At 37.2% G+C, this 22,050-nt stretch overlaps 1 protein-coding gene across 1 annotated transcript; it reads left to right on the top strand.

Annotated features, from left to right (window-relative positions):
- The first annotated feature begins 18,218 nt into the window (after positions 1-18,218).
- Positions 18,219-18,461, top strand: LOC149302938 (cortexin-3-like). The gene has a single exon (XM_089481878.1). It carries the CDS (start codon positions 18,219-18,221, stop codon positions 18,459-18,461), a length of 243 nt encoding a protein of 80 aa, XP_089338004.1.
- The last annotated feature ends 3,589 nt before the right edge of the window (positions 18,462-22,050 follow it).

The following is a 22,050-nucleotide window of genomic DNA, read 5'->3' as shown; positions in this document are numbered from 1 at the left end:
CGGTTGCGCATTTTTTTGTAGAGTAGGAAGAGCTGCCAATCAGATTTTGAGCCAACTGACAGCCATCTTCCCACCTCTCACCAGAAGTTTAGCATAGATATATCTGTACATGCAAGACTTCCATTACAGAGGAAAGACTAGTACTTACAGTTTCCTGAAGGGAAGAGAAACCTGAAGATCATCACAGACTGATCATCATCTTCTCCAATTATCCAAAAAGGTGGAATCAAAGTCTGCTTGCTGCCCTTTGTTGATATTGTACACATGCCATAACACATCCCTTCATAGAAATAAAAACAGGAGTAAAAATTAGAACACAAAGGTCATTTAGCTACTTTTTGGAAATAACAGAAGATTAAGCTTATGTGAAGTAAATATACCACAGTATTTCCAAGTCAGGAGTTATCATAAAAAAGTGGAATACAGGACTTGCGGTGCTTTAAATGGTAAAAGGAGTTATTGATTTCCCCCATTCTGTCTATTTATATTCAAGTGAGCATTCAATAGGTATCCTAATCAAAGTGGAATTCTTTTGATGTCTCTCCATACTTATCCTTTGCGCTAAAAGCTGTCAAATGCCATTTATAAGCTACTAAGAGACAGAGTTTTGTTGTTAAGAGTAAGACTTCTCAAGATCTAGAATGTCGTACGTGACTTGCGTGTCTTGTAGCCTTGAACTGTAATCCTGTTACTATGCAGGGTTTCTCCATTGTTCCTAATGCCTGTATTGCTGTTTCGCTGGTTGAAAAATGAGCAGATAATCCTTACCTGTGGACCAACATAATAATGAAAGATATATGTTTGTAAGTGACTATAAATTATCCAAACATGTTTAGTGGACCAATGTTAAGTAAGATGTAGAGTTACAAACGAAGTCCACTAAAATGCATCATAAAAATCTTGGGGCTATTTTCTTTGGTACCAATAAGACCAATAATAATAAGAATAATACCCATTTTTTAAAGAAATTAAAAGCATTTGGTATTTACTTACGTTTTATAGAATCTATTCAACAGTACCATACAAACAATAATATTTGTCCACAATAAGTTTACAAAATATTGTTGGTTATGGTTAACTGTATCTGCGGCGTCTTGTTTATGGAAAAAAATAAATCATTCTTACCAGTAGTCCACATGCGCATACATTTAAACAAGCCTAGACACTTTATTTGGAAAGTAATAACTATATTTTATTCACAGGTGTCAGTGTTAAACATTAGCAGCGCTTGAGTAATCAGACATGGAGAGTCTCCTAGACTGCCTTATTGTATTGGGATTCGGTCTTACTTTCCCTATGCTTCTTTTTATCTGAGGTTAGAGTTTAAAATACGAATATTATTTTATGAGGAATAAACCTCAAGGATTGTACTGTGTTCACCGACGTGTTATGCTCCATTGGTTCTCCTCTGTGAAATATAACTTCTGACAGGATAAGATTGCTGAATTCAGCACAGAGTTGTTCTGATGTTCACACAGCGATCAGTAACACCTATAAACGCAAGTGACAAGTAAGCCTTTTCTACTTAGCAGCAGCATCCAGCTGCGGGTGACACATTTAAAAAGCCATCTCATCCTGGAGGCCTTATGATTTAAAGTATATAGGCAATAATTCACCGGAATTTGCAAAAACAATTTATTTGTTAATTCCACAGAACATACAGCATACTTTCAAAATACAATTGTTTGAGTTCCATGGGGGGTAGCGATGCACTGCAGAACAATGGATGGTCCAAGCATCTAGCATTCATAATATATATATTCATGTGTATATATTTATAAATGTATGTATAGGTGGTATGTGTCTTCCTCAACCTGGGTCCTACTAGAGGCCTGGGAGTATGTGGGTTCTGTGCAGTATCTTAGCTGTTCCCAGCACTGCTCTCTTCTGGACAGAGTGTTCTGATATCGTTCCTGGAATCTGTTAGAGACAGTCTCGCAACTTAGGAGTCACAGCCCCGAGTGCTCCTTTGACCACTGGGACCACTTTGGCCTTCACTCTCCACATTTTCTCAAGTCCTTCTCATATTCATTCTTGATGTTGCTGTCACTTGGCACCCCGATGTTGGGTTGATTAGCTAGTACCTGCTTGTCTGTCTGCATCTGGAAGTCCCACGGGATCTTCAATAGCCCTGCTATTCTTCACAACCTTCTGTGGAATCTCCCATTTGGACTTGAGAGGGTTTAGCCTGTGCAGATGTTCCCGTACACAATGCCAGCTACTTGGTTGCGCCCGTTCAGTGTATACGCTGTTCCTGCGGACATCTTACACCCCGCCACTACATATTAGACTGTGTATATATATATATATATATATATATATATATATATAGACAGTAGATTGTGCTTTGCATACAACAGCACTCCTAGAAAATACTTAGAGAACCATATTCACAGTTGATTTGTTGGTTAAACCAGACTCTTGGGCTCAAATGCATCTGCATCGCTTCATCTGCTTAACAAATCCACTGCAAAATTTTAAACTTATTCACCCATATTGACACCTTAATTTAGATTTTTTTGGCTCTAGCATTATTGAAATACATTGCTTCCTTGAATAAAGTATTTACCTAGACCATGCTCTTTTGGATTGGGTGAGCCTTTAATCGTGGATATTTATCAAAAGTACATCATGTAGGGCAGCAATGGTTTTAATACAACTCTGCAGTATACATTATGCATAAACATCCACTGTTGAAAAGGCCTGCTAGAACCTTACCTTTACAGCTGGCAACAGTGAGGTCAGAGTATAGTTAGGGATTGGGTTCCCATGTAGTGGTAATTCTTTTACCCAAATAGTTAGGGGGCAAACAGGTCACACATTTACTACTGCACATCTGACTATGAGTTTTGGCTTTATTTTGACCTTCCTTATGGCTTCCTTCCTTCAGCTGTAACACTATGACCACTGACAGGTGAAGCGAATAATGTCATCATGGCACCTGACAGTGGGTGGGATATATTAGGCAACAAGTGAACATTTCATCTTCAAAGCTGATGTGTTAGAAGCAGGAAAACTGTCCACTGCCCAAAGAGCCTACAATGGGCACTGGACCACCATAAAAACTGGACCACGGGGCAATGGTAGAAGGTGGCCTGGTCTGATCACGTTTTCTTTTACATCATGTGGATGGCCTGGTGTGTGTGCTGCTAACCTGGAGAACATATGGTACCAGGATGCATCCATGGAGGCCCGCCTTGCAACTTACAGGACTTAAAGGATCTGCTGCTAAGGTCTTGGTGCCAGATACCACAGCACACCTTCAGAGGTCTAGTGGAGTCCATGCATCTATGGGTCAGGGCTGTTTTGGCAGTAAAAGGGCCTACACAATATAAGGTGGTCATAATGGCCTATGGATATATATATATAAATATATATATACATACAATATATTAAATTAAAGTGCATAGAATTCAACTCTGATTTGTTCAAGTTGTATGGACCAACCATGGACCATTCTTATCATTTACTGCCAGGATTATGGATTCAGCATAAGATATAGCAGGTACACTCAATAAAGGGGCAGAAAAACAGAGGTGTAAGTCACAAAAAGTGCTGACCTCCTAGCTAGACTGCAGGGGCTGCAGAGATGTTGTATCGGTTTGTAATTAGCTCCCTAAAGGCTGGTTTCCTAAAACAAAAGATTCCAGGTCACCCAATTTGGGGTGTAACTCAGCTCAGCTTCCCTCAGCTTCCCTATTTGTCCGTGTGGTCAAATCTGATGAAATGTACACGTACATATATAGATGGGTTGGAAGAATACATTAATACATTTCAAATGTAACTTGCTCTGCTTGTCAGTTAAAGGGAAGGGGGTTCTATGTAAAAGCAACTCACTTGTCAAACTGGCATGACTCTCCTGAAATATCAGCCCCTGATCCATGTTCTACTTGCACAAATGAAAAATTACCTGATTTCAAATAAATAATAAGATACGTACATTAGAGGGTTGGAATATCTTGCTTACAGACCTGGATGACCCTTCATTTACATATAGAATACTATTTGCTTTTGTTTGAACAAAACCTATTGTTTTTTTCATCCGCACATTCAGCAAAGTGGCCATCAGACACAGAAAAGTGTACTTAATAGTAGTTAAATCAACATGTCTCCATGGCAATGTGCTAATTCCCACAACGACAGTGTACTATTGTAGAGCTGTATTACATAGTAACATAGTAACATAGTTCATAAGGTTGAAAAAAGACCAAAGTCCATCAAGTTCAACCTATATACATATTGTGTCCCTACTGTGTTGATCCAGAGGAAGGCAAAAAACCCTTATGAAGCAGACGCCAATTGCCCCATACCAGGGGGAAAATTCCTTCCCGACTCCAAATATGGCAATCAGAATAAATCCCTGGATCAACGTTCTGTCCCTATTAATCTAATATCCATAACTTGTAATATTATTGCTTTCAAGAAACACGTCCAGGCTCCTTTTGAACTCTTTTATTGAGTTTACCATCACCACTTCCTCTGGCAGAGAGTTCCATAATCTCACCGCTCTTACTGTAAAGAACCCCCGTCTGTGCTGGTGTAGAAACCTTCTTTCCTCCAGCCGTAGAGGATGTCCCCTTGTTATAGATACAGTCCTGGGTATAAATAGGTCCTGGGAGTGATCTCTGTACTGTCCCCTTATATATTTATACATAGTTATTAAGTCCCCCCTAAGCCGTCTTTTTTCCAAACTAAATAACCCCAATTCTGATAATCTTTCTGGGTACTGTAGTCCTCCCATTCCCCTTATTACTCTGGTTGCCCGTCTTTGAACCCTCTCCAGCTCCACTATATCTTTCTTGTACACTGGTGCCCAGTACTGTACACAGTATTCCATGTGTGGTCTGACTAGTGACTTGTACAGGGGTAGAATTATTTCCTTGTCGTGGGCATCTATGCCCCTTTTGATGCACCCCATGATTTTATTTGCCTTAGCAGCAGCTGCCTGACACTGGTCGCTACAGGTAAATTTACTGTTAACTAAAACTCCTAAGTCCTTTTCCATGTCAGTCGTCCCCAGTGTTTTCCCATTTAATACATATTCCCAGCCTGGATTTTTCTTCCCCATGTGCATAACCTTACATTTATCTGTGTTGAACCTCATCTGCCACATCCCAGCCCAAGCCTCCAACCTATGCAGATCCATTTGTAATCGTGCGCTGTCCTCTATCGTGTTAACCACGTTACAGAGCTTAGTATCGTCTGCAAAGATTGATACTTTACTATGCAATCCCTCTACAAGGTCATTAATAAATATATTAAAAAGAATAGGACCCAAAACTGACCCCTGTGGTACCCCACTAGCAACAGTCACCCACTCAGAGTATGTACCATTAATAACCACCCTCTGTTTCCTATCACTGAGCCAGTTACTTACCCACATACACACATTCTCCCCCAGCCCAAGCATTCTCATTTTATGTACGAGCCTTTTATGTGGCACCGTATCAAATGCTTTGGAAAAATCAAGATATACGACATCCAGCGATTCACCCCGATCCAGTCTTGAGCTCACCTCCTCATAAAAGCTGATCAGGTTAGTTTGACAGGACCGATCCCTTGTAAACCCATGCTGATATGGAGTCATACACTTATTTTCATTGAGATACTCCAAAATAGCATCTCTTAGGAAACCCTCAAACAGTTTACACACAACAGAAGTTAAACTAACAGGCCTATAATTCCCCGGGTCACTTTTTGTCCCCTTTTTGAATATTGGCACAACATTTGCTATGCGCCAGTCCTGGGGAACAGACCCTGTCACTATAGAGTCCTTGAATATTAGAAATAGGGGTCTGTCTATTACATTACTTAACTCCCTTAGAACGCGGGGGTGAATGCCATCTGGACCTGGTGATTTGTCTATTTTGATTTTTTTTAGGCGGCACTGCACTTCTTCCTGGGTTAGACAGGCGACATGTACTGGGGCATTTATCTCATCCTGCTGTATATTACCTGGCATTTCATTTTCCTCTGTGAATACAGCAGAGAAGAATATATTTAATAGATTAGCTTTTTCCTGATCCCCGTCTATAACTTCTCCCTCATTACTTTTTAAGGGGCCAACGCTTTCATTGTTAACCTTTTTACCATTTATATAGTTAAAGAACATTTTGGGGTTTGTTTTACTCTCTTTGGCAATGAGTCTTTCTGTCTCCAATTTTGCTGCTTTTATCTGATTTTTACATATTTTATTTTTTTCCCGATAGCTTTTTAGTGCTTCCTCACTGCCTTCCTGTTTTAGTAGCTTAAATGCCTTTTTTTTGCCATTTATTGCCCCCTTTACATTTTTATTTATCCACATTGGTTTTCTCTTGTTCCTGACTCTTTTATTCCCATACGGTATGTACCTTTCACAGTGAGAATTTAAGATATTCTTAAAAATCTCCCATTGAGCGTCTGTACTCTTGTTTTTGAGGACATTTTCCCAATTTACAGTGTTAAGGGCTTCTCTTAGTTGATCAAACTTTGCCCTCCTAAAGTGCATAGTTCTTGTGGCTCCTCTAAGAGTTCCCTTATTGAAGGACAAGTTATAATGCATCATATTGTGATCACTATTTCCTCGATGTCCCCTGACCTGCACATTAGTTACTCTGTCAGGTCTGTTGGTTAATATTAAGTCCAGTAGGGCGCCCCCTCTGGTCGGGTCCTGTACCATTTGGGACAGATAATTATCCTTACTTATAGTCAGAAACCGGTTTCCTTTATGAGATTCACAGGTCTCGGTTTTCCAGTTTATGTCGGGATAGTTAAAGTCCCCCATAATAACCACCTCATTGTGATTAGCTGCCTTGTTTATTTGCTTTAATAATTGATCTTCTGCTGCTTCCATTATATTTGGCGGCTTATAGCAAACCCCGATCAGTATTTTATTATTTTTCTTTCCATATATTTCTACCCATAATGACTCCACATTATCATTTCCCTCACATATATTCTCCCGCAGTGTGGCCTTTAGGCTGGACTTTACATAAAGGCAAACTCCTCCCCCTTTTCGTTTTTTCCGATCCTTCCTGAATAGACTATACCCCTGTATGTTAACCGCCCAGTCATAGCTATCATCCAACCATGTCTCTGTTATACCCACTATGTCATAATTTTCTTCAGACATTATTAACTCCAGTTCGTCAGTTTTATTGGTCAGACTTCTGGCATTAGTAAGCATACAATTTAGAGGTGTATGGTTTTTTTCCCTATGAAGCCTATCCCTATTAACTATTCTAACCCCTCCCTCTGCTCCACCCCCAGGTACATTTATAAGCCCCAGCTCTCTATCTACACTATCTTCCCCTTCTATATTGTAGTTTCCCTCCCCCCCTTTCCCTAGTTTAAACACTCCTCCACCCTTCTGACCATCTTCTCCCCAAGCACAGCTGCACCCTCCCCATTGAGGTGCAGCCCGTCCCTACCGTAGAGCCTGTATCCGACAGAGAAGTCGGCCCAGTTCTCCATGAACCCAAACCCCTCCTTCCTACACCAGCTTCTGAGCCACTTGTTTAGCTCCCTAATCTCCCGCTGCCTCTCTGGTGTGGCACGTGGTACAGGTAATATTTCAGAAAATACTACCTTGGAGGTCCTTGCCTTAAGCTTGCTACCTAAGTCCCTGAAATCATTTTTAAGGACACTCCGCCTCCCTCTCACTTTGTCATTGGTGCCAATGTGCACCATGACTGCTGGGTCTTCTCCAGCCCCTCCCAGTAATCTGTCAACCCGATCCGCGATGTGCCGAACTCGAGCGCCAGGCAGACAACACACTGTTCGGCGATCCCGGTCTTTGTGACAGATCGCCCTGTCTGTCCCCCTAATAATTGAGTCCCCCACTACCAGCACCTGTCTGGCCTGCCCTGCGCTCCTCCTTCCCTCCTTACTGGAGCAGACACCCCTCTGGTGGTCAGAGGCAGTGACTTGCTGCAGTACTGCTAACTCTGAACTAACATCCCCCTCATCTGCCAACCGGGCAAACTTGTTGGGGTGTGCTAGATCAGGACTAGCCTCCCTGGCGCTTTTCCCCCTACCCCGCCTTCTAACTGTAACCCAGCTAGCTGCCTGACTGTCCTGTACCTCCATCCCACTATCCTCCCCCACCTCTACCTGCGAGAGAGCTTGCTCAGTGAGCAGCAGACTCCTCTCCAAGTTGTCAATAGATCTCAGTGTTGCCAGTTGCTCCTCTAGACTCAGGATTTGTGCTTCCAAATGAGCAACCCGCACACATCTCGCACAGCAATATGCACCCTCGAAGCGCTGCTCAAGGATTGCATACATTGAGCAAGATGTACACCTGACCGCATTGTCAAACATGGAGGACATCTTGGCAATGGGGATAGCTCCAATAACTGGCAAAAACAGACAGTAAGGCGCAAAATATATATAAATATATTATATGCAATCACAAGGATTTATACTTCACCCTCGTTCTTGCTTTTTAACTCCTTTTTGCTTTTTAACTCCTTCTTTGCTTGTAACTCCTCACTTAGAGATGTCACTTAGAAGATTCGCCCCAGCTCAGGATTCGCTTGTGTGTCCAAGCTAAATGCAACTGCAAAAGCCAGGGACTGCAGGTTTGTAAGTAGTGTTTTGCAGGTAGAATCAATCTTTAGCTGGGGTTCTTTCAATCTAATTTGATATTGGGTTAAACAGCAGAGAGAGAGATTCACTTGTCTCATATGTTTTTCAATTACGTGATAGTGGACAAGCCTGAAGGAAGCAAACAGAGATCAACATGAGGTCTGTTTGGCAAAAAAGGTGCTAATTGGAATGAAAAAAGCTGATTGCTGACAGTAATCAATAAAGCAGGAAAGATACTATTGTAAACGCATGGCTGTGTATGGGATGGGAATACCCTGTGAGGTCTGCACTGCCTATGAATTTCAATGTCCTTCTAAAGAGGATTTCAGACAAGCTGCTCGACTGCCTCTCATCTCTGGAATACATTGAACTGAAGGACTGCTGAGCTAGAAGGGAAATCAGGCGCTGCCTTTCAGAGCATGCAGAAAGATCAGTCCATGACATTTAGCATTTGGGAGAAAGCGTACCAAAAACTTACACCCCTTTCATTGCTCTGGCAACACATTGGTCAAAATGTCGAGCGTTGAATTGCCTTCTGTTTCATTTCGTAAGAAATGGATATGCAAAAAGGAAACTTGAAGAGCATGCAAATAACCGACTAACCAGGGAATGGACCAAGTTTTCTGTCAGCTACAACAAGGTACCCTAGTGACACAGTGCAACAGCTGCATATTGTGTATGCTGTATACATATGTGTGTATAGATCATTATCTTGGTCATCTCTGTATTTGTGCAAAATATATATATAAATATATATATATTTCTTGATATATATATATATATATATATATATATATATATATATACAGTTCATGGTGTTGTTAATTTAACTACATAAAGATATAGAGGGGACTTTTATCAAGACCAATATCTGCAATTGATGCATATGATGGAAGCCTGTGTTTACATTTAAGCAAAGTTATGACAGAGCTGCTGTGAGGCATTTAATTCCTTCCTTGTGCTTTTACTGTTTGCATCTATCCCTCTTTTAGCAGCACCGTTACAGTGACAATCTTTTAAGAACTAATGGTAAACAAGTTACCACAACAAACTGACATTAATTTGTCAGGCAATCTGAATATAGCCAAAAGAAAGAGAATTTTCATGCATTAGAATAATACGTCGGGTGGAATTGCTGATTAAATACATAACACTTTTTACAGAAGAAATATGTTGTCAGCTAATTAAATACATATGATAATAAAACTAAATGTAACAAAGTTCTGCTTCTACAAAGGATCAGCTATGAATGAAATGATATTATTCATACAATAGTTTATAAAGTGTTAATGTCGAATGTGCAAAAGTTTTATAGAAAAAAGGATCGCGCCCAATATTTACCACTATGGACCAGAACGGTTTTGCTGTGTTGTCAAGGTCCAAATACAATGTGAAAGAGAAATTATAACGGAACATGTGTCTATGTGTTATATAGCATATTTCTAACTACTAATATAATATAATATAATAGTATCTTCTCACTTGAAGAAATGAGAAATGTATTTGTGAAGACGTATTATGCATATGTACAAAAAAGCTGTTGCACGTCATAAAAAAAATCATGATTTTTTTTCTGCTCACTTGAGTAATATTTTTATAGAATAAATTATTTTTTATGCAGAGACAGTTTCCGGATTCATAATAGTACAAATTCCACAGTCAGCATTCAAAGAAAAACTGCCACGTCACGGCTTTTAGTCTAACTAAATTCATTTAAAGAGTCTGTAGGCAGATATTTTGTTTTTCAATCAATATAACTGTTTAAAAGCACTGCTTAGTGTATCTGCGATGTGTAGCAAATGATGGGAAAACTAGCTTTACGGAACCGTAATTACCTAAATGTAGCACATTACCTGTGCTGTAATGCTCTACCTTCTTCTCACTCCACAATTATAAAGGCTGCCTGAACCAATCAAGAACCATCAGTACCTTAACAGTGAGGCGGGAAAATCACATAGGTGTTGAGAACAGGAAGTTAAGATGGCTGCTCATATGCTATACACATAGGGTCGGTTTGTTGTAAGTTCATTTTGAATATAGGACTGTAAATGTAAACTTTGAGGGAAAAAGTGACACATCTACAATTTGTCTATATGTTTTATATCCAAATGATTTTTCTGTGCTTTAAACAAAAACTGTTACAATAGTATGAGGGAGTGGTTTCACGAGTGGGTATGCTGCTCCCTTGTCCAAGGGAGAGAGGAGAGTGACTCGGGGGAGCAGAGCTTCACTGGGAGACTCTTGGCCAAGCCCTCAGAGTTCCCAGGTATAGTAATAGAAAGTCATCCAAATATCAAGATTTCCTACAATGGTCCTCCAGGTCTCCATTTAAACAAAATTTGTTAAACAAAATTTGAGGAAACAAAACACAATTTCCTTAGTGCTGAAATACATACACCGGTATATGTTGTTTATTGAGGAAGGAGAAATACATTTTCCCTTTAAATTACATAATTGAGTACCTCAGCTGTAGCCTAAAAAAAGGACAAAACTGATATCAGTGATTGCATTTTCCTGATTTAATTTATGTGTAAATCAAATAATATTATCCAACATGACGTTTCTGAAAATGTGAAGGCTTATTCATAGCAAAGTGCAGACAAGCAATGTTTCTGTGGTGACAATCATATACTGCCTTCACCAGCCTGACATATGGCATATTTATTAAGAACTGCTTGTACTGATGCCCTCTGGAATGGAATAAGTCACCAAATATGACTTTGACAAGCTTGAAAAATGCCTTATGACCAAAACATAGTAAATAACTAAATAACGTTTCAGTTTTGATATTTGCTTTATTTTTGAGAAACCTAGCTAAATATGATACATACTAAAAATCTAAATTCATTGTATTTGATTTGTTAATCACTTTTTTTTATTATTAATCACTTTGCTTGCATAAAGTATTACAATCTTCGTAAGTGTTTATGAACCATAAAATCCTGTCATTTTACAAATGTAGGGCTAGTGAGGGTTCCCAGTGTTATTGGCAATTGAGCAAATTAGGGAATGTGTTACGTAAGGGGCAAATGAGTTTCAACATGGATAAATGTAAAGTTTTCAGTTTTGTAAAGAGAAGATTTTGCTGGACCTGAAATATTAAATGTGGCTGACTGCAGACAACTGGTTTTGCAATATTATGTTACGGAATAAATGATCATCACCTTTGAAACTTGTGTTTTGCTTGCAGTTCCACATTTAGCCACTAGGCAGGGATAAGGACTAAATATATCATTTAAATAATGGCTGAATGCTATCTTTTTAATTTTTTTTAAGGGGGGCTTTAAATTAATTTACTTGAAAATGTTTTAGAGAGCACAAGAAAGTGAGCATTCAGTGTGTTGTTTGCAAAATGCCTGCAAAAAGCTGTGTTTTCACTGGGCCATATAGAGGGACTTGATTCCAGAGCTGATTGTGCCAGGTCCGGAGAGAGGTGGCCTCATAACATTATATAAGAATGAACACAAGGTTTCTGGACCTTTTTTATCAACATGGCTGTGAAGGAGACATATCAGTAATTCCATGAGACTTATATTAAGGAAATTTTCCTTTCAGCAATGCAAGATACGGAATTCACTACCTGCAAGAAAGCAATAGATAAAATTAAAAGGACTGGATTTTCCCAATAAAAAAGGAAAGATGGAATTAGAATGTGAAAAATGATGGCCAGGAGGCAAGCCCAACATACACCTACTAGATTATTTGTTTTCTTCTTTAAAGCCACATTAAAAGTACTTTGACTTGCGGTTCTTTTCATCAGCTATCATATGATCAACTAGATTTATGTTATTCTCTAATATAAGATTCACTTGTGTACACATAGGTAGTTTTTTTTGTGATGGAGGTATTCATTCTGTTATATGATAGTAACAGTTAATGATTATTTTTATTTATTTTTTTAAAGCTTTTTTTTAATGTTTTGTTTCCTCAACTATAAGTTGATCGAAAACGTAGCAGAATGGCATTGCAAGTTGTGTTATACCAGGACACCACACAAGTTGTTACTAATTGGGATACTGCAGCAGTATAATCCATTTTGATTAAATTAAGGGCAGGAATATGAATTATACTGACATTTGTATCCAGGTCATGAGCTAATTTCTTAAAATACAGTTTGTTTGATCGATCTAAGGACAGCTGACATTTTGGTTTATAACAATGGAATTTAATGCAGGATCACTAAATATTCTCAAAAGTCTGTCAGATGTGATATTTAATCCAAGATTTATAATCATCACGTCTGGAGCATGTGAGTTATAAAATAGAGAACTTTGGTGACTTGGCCTTCTTAAACAGGATATGAGACGTAATGGGTCCAACTATAATATCTGTATATCTGTATAGCAACATTTTGCATATTTATTTATGGAAAATATAGTTTCTATAGAGAAACATTTTTGGTTTTGCATAACTGACGAGCCCCTCCTTTTGTTTTCCCATGACTGCTCTTTGGTAACTTGGACTTAGAGTCGAGGTCTGTTCTCATAGTTCTGTAACATTGGAAGGTAGTGGCATGTGGTGGTACACATGTTACCATATGTAAATAATCTGGTTCCGGCACTGTGTCAAACAGTTTCAATCCAAAAGCAGAGCAAATTGGCATACTGGAGATCCAGACCAGGCATTCCACGACCAAACTGATGTATGTATGGAACCAAAAGTAAAGTATAAATAGCTTGAATATATGTCTTTAATAGAGTTGTTTAAATGGATGTACATGCTCAGATTATACATTTGCCAAGAGAATTTCATATGACGCACACTCTATTTTTGAGTATGTTACTGTATGTACTTATATAGATTTATGCTATAGTAAGACTGCATTATTTGAAAATGTGTAAAGTATGACAGTGTGCAGGACAGTGACTGATGTGAATGATATTTAAGTAAAACGTACCATAGTAGGTATTAATAAGAAGGTTAAGAGCTTTGAAGAGATATCTTGTTTGAAGGTTTAGAGTTGACCTAATTCTTAATTAAGAATTTTATCTTAAATGAAAATAGATTCTCTGTGATTTCTGATATTTTGGGCATTCCTGCAAATATGTTGGGGAACACATTCTGTAAATGTTCATTAATTTTATAAGAACAAAGCAATAATGCCATCCATGGACCATTGTGAAATTCTTATCCTCCTGTTTTCTGGGGTAACAACTGATGCAGAAAATTCCACTACTGGGTGCACAAAATTTAAATAACTTATTTTGGGGTTTTATACCAAATAACGGTCCAGAGTTTAAATTTCCCTATTCTGGCTTCTACAATGTTTGTAGAACTCTCTCTCACCGAATATTGTAATTGCTAAAAAAATAAATAAATAAATAAAAAATCGTGTACCTCAAGCAAATCAGATTAACAACATTTCTGCAAAAATGATTACTCACAAAAAAAGTGATCTCATTCTAAAAGACAGACACTGTATAAAGCCTTGATGTATCCTAAAGGCCATGCATTGTTTCAAAACAATGTTTAGCCTGATGTGGAAATACATGAAGAGGAGTGTGCCCTTACTAAAATGTAAATTAAAAAGTTAGACATTGGCAGAAGGGGTTAAAATAAAAATAGAAAACAAAACATAAATCAGTTCAGCCTTCCCAAGACATGCCTATCTATGTTGATCCGGGTGAAGGTAAAAAAAATTTTTACCTCAGAGGGTGGAAAAAATTCAGATTTCTCCCTGGATCAACCTTTATTAATTAAACACAGTGTGCCAATAAATGCCCTCCACTGCCAAAAAATTAGTCCGACTCTTGCTTAAAAGCATCCCCTTTATCTGCTCTAGGTAATAGATTTCAGGGCTATAGTAAAGGATACATTTCCGCTGTTTACGATGGAACAGTTGTTCTTTTTTTAGATGACGGCATCTTGTAATTGTCTTAGTCCATTGGATGAACAATTCTCCTGAAAATGCCTTGTACTGACCTTCATATATTTGAATATAGTAATCATGTCACTTGCACATTTATGAGCCACCTTTTTTCCAGGGTTTCTGAACACAGTTTGGTTGAGCCCAGAATAAAAAATAAATAAACGAATGCTTCCTTTTCCTTAATTAATTTAGTAGCCCTTTTCTGACTTCTTCCAATTCCAAAATATATTTATTTTGGATTGGTGACCAAAAACTGCACTGCATATACCAGGTGAGGTCTAACCAGTGCTTTTGTATAGATGCCAAATATTATTTATGTTCTTGTATAAACACCTTTTTTATATTTTGTTTACCTTTGCAGCTGCCACTTGCCATTGCATGTCATAGTTGAGTTAAAGGTCTACTAGTATCCCCAAATCTGTCTGAAACGGTAACTCCCCCAGTCCAACCCCATTTAGTTTGTTGAGAACATTTATGTCTTTGCTTCCCAAGTGCATCATTTTACATTTATCAGTGTTGAATCTCATCTGGCATTTTTATGCCCACTGCCCCAATTTATTTAAATCATTCTGCCGACAATAAGCATTATGGACAGATTATACAACCCAACATTTCAAAATATATTTTTATTTTAATACCCATATCTAAGTCATTCATGTATAAAGTATAGAGGACCTACAGTTTATCCCTGAGGCATCCCGCTCATAAATCAGAAGATGCTCTATTTATAACAACTCTGTACTCTGACTCTCAACCAATTTTCTATCCGAATGTAAATGCTTTGTTTTAGGTCTGACTCTCTTATTTTATATATTAACCTCCCGTGAGACATTGTATCAAATGCTTTTGCGAAAACTAAATAAATGATGACTGCAACATTTGCCTGATCTAAGTGCCTACTCGCTTGTTACTAGAAGCCAGAGTTTTGTCTGAAGTGATGTATTCCTCATAAACCCATAATGATTTTAGCTAATATTTGTGTTACTCACAATATATTCTAGCATGGCTTATTCCCTACTTCAGGTATTTTTCACATTTTATTATTGCAAAAAAATTCAGCTTGTTTTGCAATTGAATTGTTCACGTTATAGGTCACATTAAAGGTGAAAAAAGTTCTGACATGATTTATCTTTGTCTCATTCTTTAAAATCACAAGAACCTGGCATTTTAACAGGGGTGTGTAAACTTTTTATATCCACTGTATATTGCCTATAATACAAAATATATTCAATAAGATCTGGTCACGCTCAATGCAACATTTTTATTAATATGGTCACTTTATGGGGGATTATTCTAGTCTTCATTCTCACAGCAGAATTCAATTATACTTATTTTTTCGCAGGATGTATTTATAGTTTTTGTGGCAGGGTTATAAAATCCAAACATGTTTTAGTTATGCCTTGCATTTCTAAGAAGTGCTGTCAAAATTTTATCATCTGAAAGCTTCCCTGGGAACACTGCCTCAAGTAAGGTAATAAAGCTTCTGCCTTTTAGAATACAAAATACTTTTAGGGTACATTCACTAATATTTCCCTACCCTTTTTAAAAAAAAAAATAATTCAAATTATCAAGAAAACAATGCATTTTTCTGAACCATGAGTTCAATGAAATTCATCAAATCTATGAATTTACAGAATTACTGTCACTGGAAGGTTGAACTAAAGAAAAACACACCCTGGCGAATTGAAACTAATAGCGTACAATAAAATACTTTAAAAGAAATATTTTCAAATAACAGTATAATTAAAATATTGTTACATTGAAGAATCTTGCAGTGTTATTGAAATGAGAACTAGAGGCAGTTCACCTTTTGATTTATGAAATGGTTCCATTATTCCATTCATGTCTAATTGAAAGAGCAGTTAGGTTAAAAAGTTTCAAATTAATTAGATGGGTCTTACTTTTATCTTTATAATTGGTTTTCATGTAGCTACTAATATGGATTTGTTTGGTTTCACTGTACCCAATTTTCATTATATGTGCATAAAAAAAAAAAAAAAAAACTTTTTTAATTATCTCATTTCTGTAACTGATATATGCATGTCTGTCGTTGTGTGTCATCCCATGTCAATACTTATATCTGCATGTTTGTTAATTGCTTTTTTCTATGCCAGAACCCATGTGTCAGGACCTTGGTTCACTTTTAATAACCTATATTACCTATTACCTATATTTTTAATATTTTTCTATTGCTGGTTTTATGTGGAGGACACACCATTTAAATATAGAAACAAAAAATATTTTTGTTGCAGAAAGCGCATTATTGTGTTCACATGCATTTTATTTCAAACACTGTGATGAAAATGTCAAAACATGATATATTTTTAAAACAACCTGCAATATATCTTTAACAAATCCAATCATGCAGTTCGATGTAACCTGTCGGTCAATGGACACTAAACTAATAAAGTAATAAATGCCAAATTTCATACACACAGATAATTTTTCAGGATAGTCTCAGCATGGATGGAGGTGAGAGGGCATGGTGATGTTAAAAGAATAGTTAAAAATAAACCATAAAGTCCTAATCTGATGTTATCAGCTCAGAAAAGGTAACTTCAACTGAAACCAAGTCATATTTTTATTACACAGTCACTTTTTAAAATAAATATATTTGTGTTATAATTTATTTATATATTATAATTAGTATTATTATTATTATATTTTATTTATATAGCGCCAACAATTTACACAGTGCTTATTAGAAATGTATTTTATTCAAATACCCACAAAAAATAAACTTAAGGTAGACCTGTCATCTACAAATGTATGGATCACAAGGTATAATGTAAAAAAATATAACATTTTATAATATACAGTATATTGTACAGTTCCAAAAATGTGCTGCTCTTGGCGCTGGGCATTTAAAGATCCTCCATGTTCTTTCTTGAATACATTTTTTTACTGTGACTACCAAGAGCATTGTGGGCTCCCAGCCTGCCAGCACTCATTTGCAGGTATCTCTGGGCTGGTAATAGCTAATGGCATAAAGTTAATAACTAAAGTTATTAGTATATGCTCTTCTGTTCAGTTGATTAAAATTGGCACAATGTCACAATGTATACATGAAATTAGTCTATAACGTGTTAGCTTCCCGTTTCCTTAATGAGAGGAACACTATAAAAAGACTTAAGTTAAATGCATTGTTTGTATTTTCCATCACAATATATTTCATTCACTAATGTTGTGGTGTCTGTTTCCAACTAACTGTAAATCATGTACACAAATGTACACAAGATGTGCTGATTCAAACTTAATGCATAGCATTACCTCCAAGTATTGTCTTGTTGCAGTACATGATTGGAAACAATTAACATGAATTGAACATGTCTTGTAAAGCAATCTGAGTAAAATTTCAATGTATGGGCTCTACAGATTAAAAGGTATTAAAGGTCTGGCGGTACTGGGGGAAAATAACCCCTGTGGTTCCCTGGTTAACACTTACACAGAAAAGGGATATTCATGAAGAACAATTCTGCTGCAAAGTGGAGCAATTACCATAACAACCACTAGTATGTTCTTCCATACTTTACTTCTACCACTTTGTACCAAAATAGTTATTTATAGATAGATCACTTCAATTTATTCAGAATAGACAAGATCGGGCTTGTTGTTTCATCTGTTTTGTATTATTCTATTGTTACAAGCAATAATGTTGACACATTTATCTGTTGCTTACTTTGCAGGATTCCGAGTTCAGTCACAAGATTTCTGTCATGTATTTGATGACGTTATGAGGAGGAAAAAGACATTTTGGAATTGCTTGTTTCCTCTTTCTTGGACAATGGACGGGGAGACTTTACCTTCCACCCTGTTGCCTACATTGAATGCTTCTTATGGTTCCTCTATGACACTAGAGCAGAAGACAACATTTGCCTTTGTGATTTTATTGTTCATTATTTTGGGTGTCCTTATTGTTAGATGTTTCCGCATTCTTCTTGATCCGTACCGCAGCATGCCAACATCTACCTGGGCAGATGGTGTAACTGGACTAGAAAAGGGGCAGTTTGACTATGCACTCGCCTAGTAACCAATTTAAACTAAATACATGCCTATTTGGATCAGATTTTAGTCCAAAGAAAATATGATAAATCAAGGCTGTCCGGTACAAACTAAAGGGAACATGGAGATATAACCCATATGTGTATGATAGGAAAAGGTACAATATTTTTATAATAAGTTCTTCGATGGAACAGTGATCACCCATTTAAAGAATCTTTTAATTCTATATATTTATACCACAATTTAAAGCTGATTGTTCAACAATAGAACATGCATTCAGTTACTGACCTTCAATAATGTCATTAAATTCAGTAAATTTGTGTATGACTTACACGGTCCTTGTCAGATAGTCTATAGATGATTTTATGAGCAAAGAGAACTTTTGACTTCAGCGCTTGAATCAAAATGAGGATACTGGGAACATGCAACGTTTATAGATTTGTCCTACACTGAACATAAGACACCGTGGTCTGACTGTTTACACTGTCAATCATGTCAAGCTATACAGACATAGAATATGAAGAAATGGCCAAAGACCACACGCAAGAAAGTTCTGTATGGATTGCTATTTAATTTTGAAGGATCTACCTATTGTGCCCGTCTACATGAAAATGCTGCCATATAAACCAACAAGAATGTGTGCTTCAGAGGACTGGGTGGAGAAGGACACATGACAATCTTATATACTGAAGTCCTCTGCAAATCCAATTCGTTTACAAACTGAACTACCAGTAGCTCTTTCTCAACCAGATTCAAAGCCTTATCATTTAGCAGACACCAGAGCTGTAAAGCAGCTAGAGATCACAAATGCATGTTTTGTCATAAAACACCACGCTGTTCTAATATATAGAGACTAAAACCCAAGTGCCAATGACAGGACTACAAACTGACACACTGTTTGATGAAGACAACAAAGTAGCGGGAAGGAATATTGGTCTATTTTTTTTTATAAAAGCAGGGTTATCTACTTAAAGACCTACCGGTATTGGCATATGAATCAATTGTTTAAATAGTTTGTATTTTAGTGCTACATAAACAATACAAAATATACTTCCTAATGGCTCATCTCATTTTAAAACTGTATAAAAAACATGAAAATCTCAAACTTTAAAAGAGACTTTAATGGATTTAAATGCAGAGTTTGCAGGAGAATAGTGCTTTCAACTCACCGACATTGCTATGTGAAGGGCCATTGATGACCGTTCTCCTGAGCTGGCCATGTGTAATGCATAATGAGATGACTTCCAAGAAATCTTAACTGATTTAGCTGTGCATTATGTGGGGCCAAACAAGCTCATTTGCTGTGGATGATTTGTAGGCCTTTAATAATGCAGGTTGGCGAGGTTGGTTAGTTGCAGCTTGCTGGCAAAGTATGTGTATCATTGAAGGGATAATCTAGTGTCTCATCCAGCCCCACCAATGAAGAATGCATATTGAAGTGCACTTTCATTAACCTGTAGGGAAAAAAATAAAGTACATACCCAAAGGAGCTGCATCACTTTTGGCAGGAAAGTGCTCCGGTAGAAATTACTGGAAGCACTTTCACATGAGGCATGGAAACCTCATGTGTATGAGTCAAGAAGGAAAGCTAGTACTAATTAACTATTAACTAATAACTAATAATTTAAAAGAGATGCAGCTCACACATGCATTAAAATTCATATGACTGGAGTGTTCCTTTTAAGAAATGCTATTACAAGCTATCAAGAACACTTGATTAATTCCTATCTCTCGTGGATTTGATTTGTGCAGTAACAATTTCAAAGCACACTTTCATCCCTGTATATTCTTGCTGAAGAATATTTACACAATATAATTTGTAGAATTAAACAGCAAGACTTCTGTATGTAAGCTTGCGAGCAGGGCTCTCTCCACCAAATGTATCGGTTTGTCTTAGTCTGTCAATTCTTGTCTTGTCATATCCCTTGAATTTATGTATTGTATTAAGCGCTGCGTAAACTGTTGGCGCTATATAAATAAAAGATAATAATAATAATAATAATTATCAGTATACATAGGTGTTACTAATTTTAGCTTAATATACATTTATTGTAGCTAGAAAGGTCACCCTGTCTCCAAAATAATATTTGGCTGCGACATGATCAGTATCACTAACAATTAGCCTTTCCAACGAAATATAATAATAACCAAGCAAGACACTCTTGCATTTATAAAAAGCCTTATTTATTCTCTTAAATTAAAACCAAGTGCAGTGGATATTATTAATCATAAAGTGTTTGGATTGTTTCTATGTAGATGTGGAACATGAATATTCTGTGGTAAATTAATAAAAATGCAATATATACAATGCAAGCCATCAAACTTTATTGCAAGTAGTAAAACGTTACTTTTTTACTCTTTGAGTGCTGAGCAAAGCAAAACACTGTAATTTTGGACATCATTCTGACACCCAAATAGTTTCAACTTGTAGCTGGATTCTTGCAGTTCCCAGTTTAATCCAAGAGTATTAAAAGATGTCCAAATGCTTCTGTGTAAGTAGGTATTAGATATTCATTTAAACTTAATTAGTCATTTGTATATTTGTGTGAATTAAGCTTCATACAGAGCTTTAAGCCAAATTCAAAAGTTTTATGGTGGCTTCTGTTTACTGCTTGTGGAGATTGATATGTGATAATTATGCTCTGCTCGGATTATATGTACATAAAATTTATCAAATAGCACTCATAGCAAGGCTTCAAGAGCAAAATGATTTTAGAAACTTTGCCAAGCGTGTTGGTATATTGCCATTTGAGCGATGTGATCCATTACATCTCAGGTATATCAACAATCTGCTCACATTTGGTTTGCAAGAAAAGGACACTTTGGAGGAAAAGTGCTGCCTCTTTCAGGAGAAGACTGCGTCAAGAAAAAGAAATGACCGGTCACCTTCAGAAATCAAATTAATTCAAGCAGCCTATGAAGTGTTATCATTAGAAGTAATAAAGCAAGGATTGTGTGCTTGCAAATGTATCATTGGGGTCAAAAGGGAGTTGCTGGGACATCAAAATACCACAGGGAAATAATCAGGTGATGTGGCAAAAAATAGAAATGGCCAAAAGTATAAGCTTAGTTATTGGGTGTTATCTGATGTCACTGCTGCCCTGTCCAGTGCATTATGACCACAGCAGTGGTAACATTGTTTTTCAATTAAATCCAGGGTGCATGTGAGTTTTGTGAGTCTTCATTAAATAAACAGTCTAGTTCCCAGAATTTTTATCCCATTTTATAATGCATGGTGGAGTGCATTTTGCATGGACTCCAGTGCATTTTATTGCATGCAAATTAGATGATGCATTATTTAGTTCTTTAGGTTCTGTTTACTGCAACTAAAACTACAAAGCAATGTAACAGGAACCTGGGGCCAAGCAGGACTTCTCTGGTCGTCGTTGACGCCTTCCTTGTAGTGCAAGTAGGCTACAAGATGGGTAGCTGCTCCAGTTCTCAGAGGAAAGGTGCTCCTCCGGGAAAAAGGGGTCTCCCAAAGAACAATACCGCCAGTCACAACACACCAGTCAGGATGCAAGACAATACTTTTTATCTTGACTCGGCATAGCTTCATATATTGAACAATGGAGAACACACAACAGGGGTGAAGGGATTAAGGACGAGGTTCT

The sequence above is a fragment of the Sceloporus occidentalis genome, unplaced genomic scaffold (assembly GCF_023333645.1).
Source record: "Sceloporus occidentalis isolate IW3139 unplaced genomic scaffold, rSceOcc1.0.p SCAF_16, whole genome shotgun sequence".
Taxonomy (NCBI): domain Eukaryota; kingdom Metazoa; phylum Chordata; class Lepidosauria; order Squamata; family Phrynosomatidae; genus Sceloporus; species Sceloporus occidentalis.
Note: the sequence above shows the minus strand (reverse complement) of the source record. Positions and strands in the feature narration are given on the sequence as shown.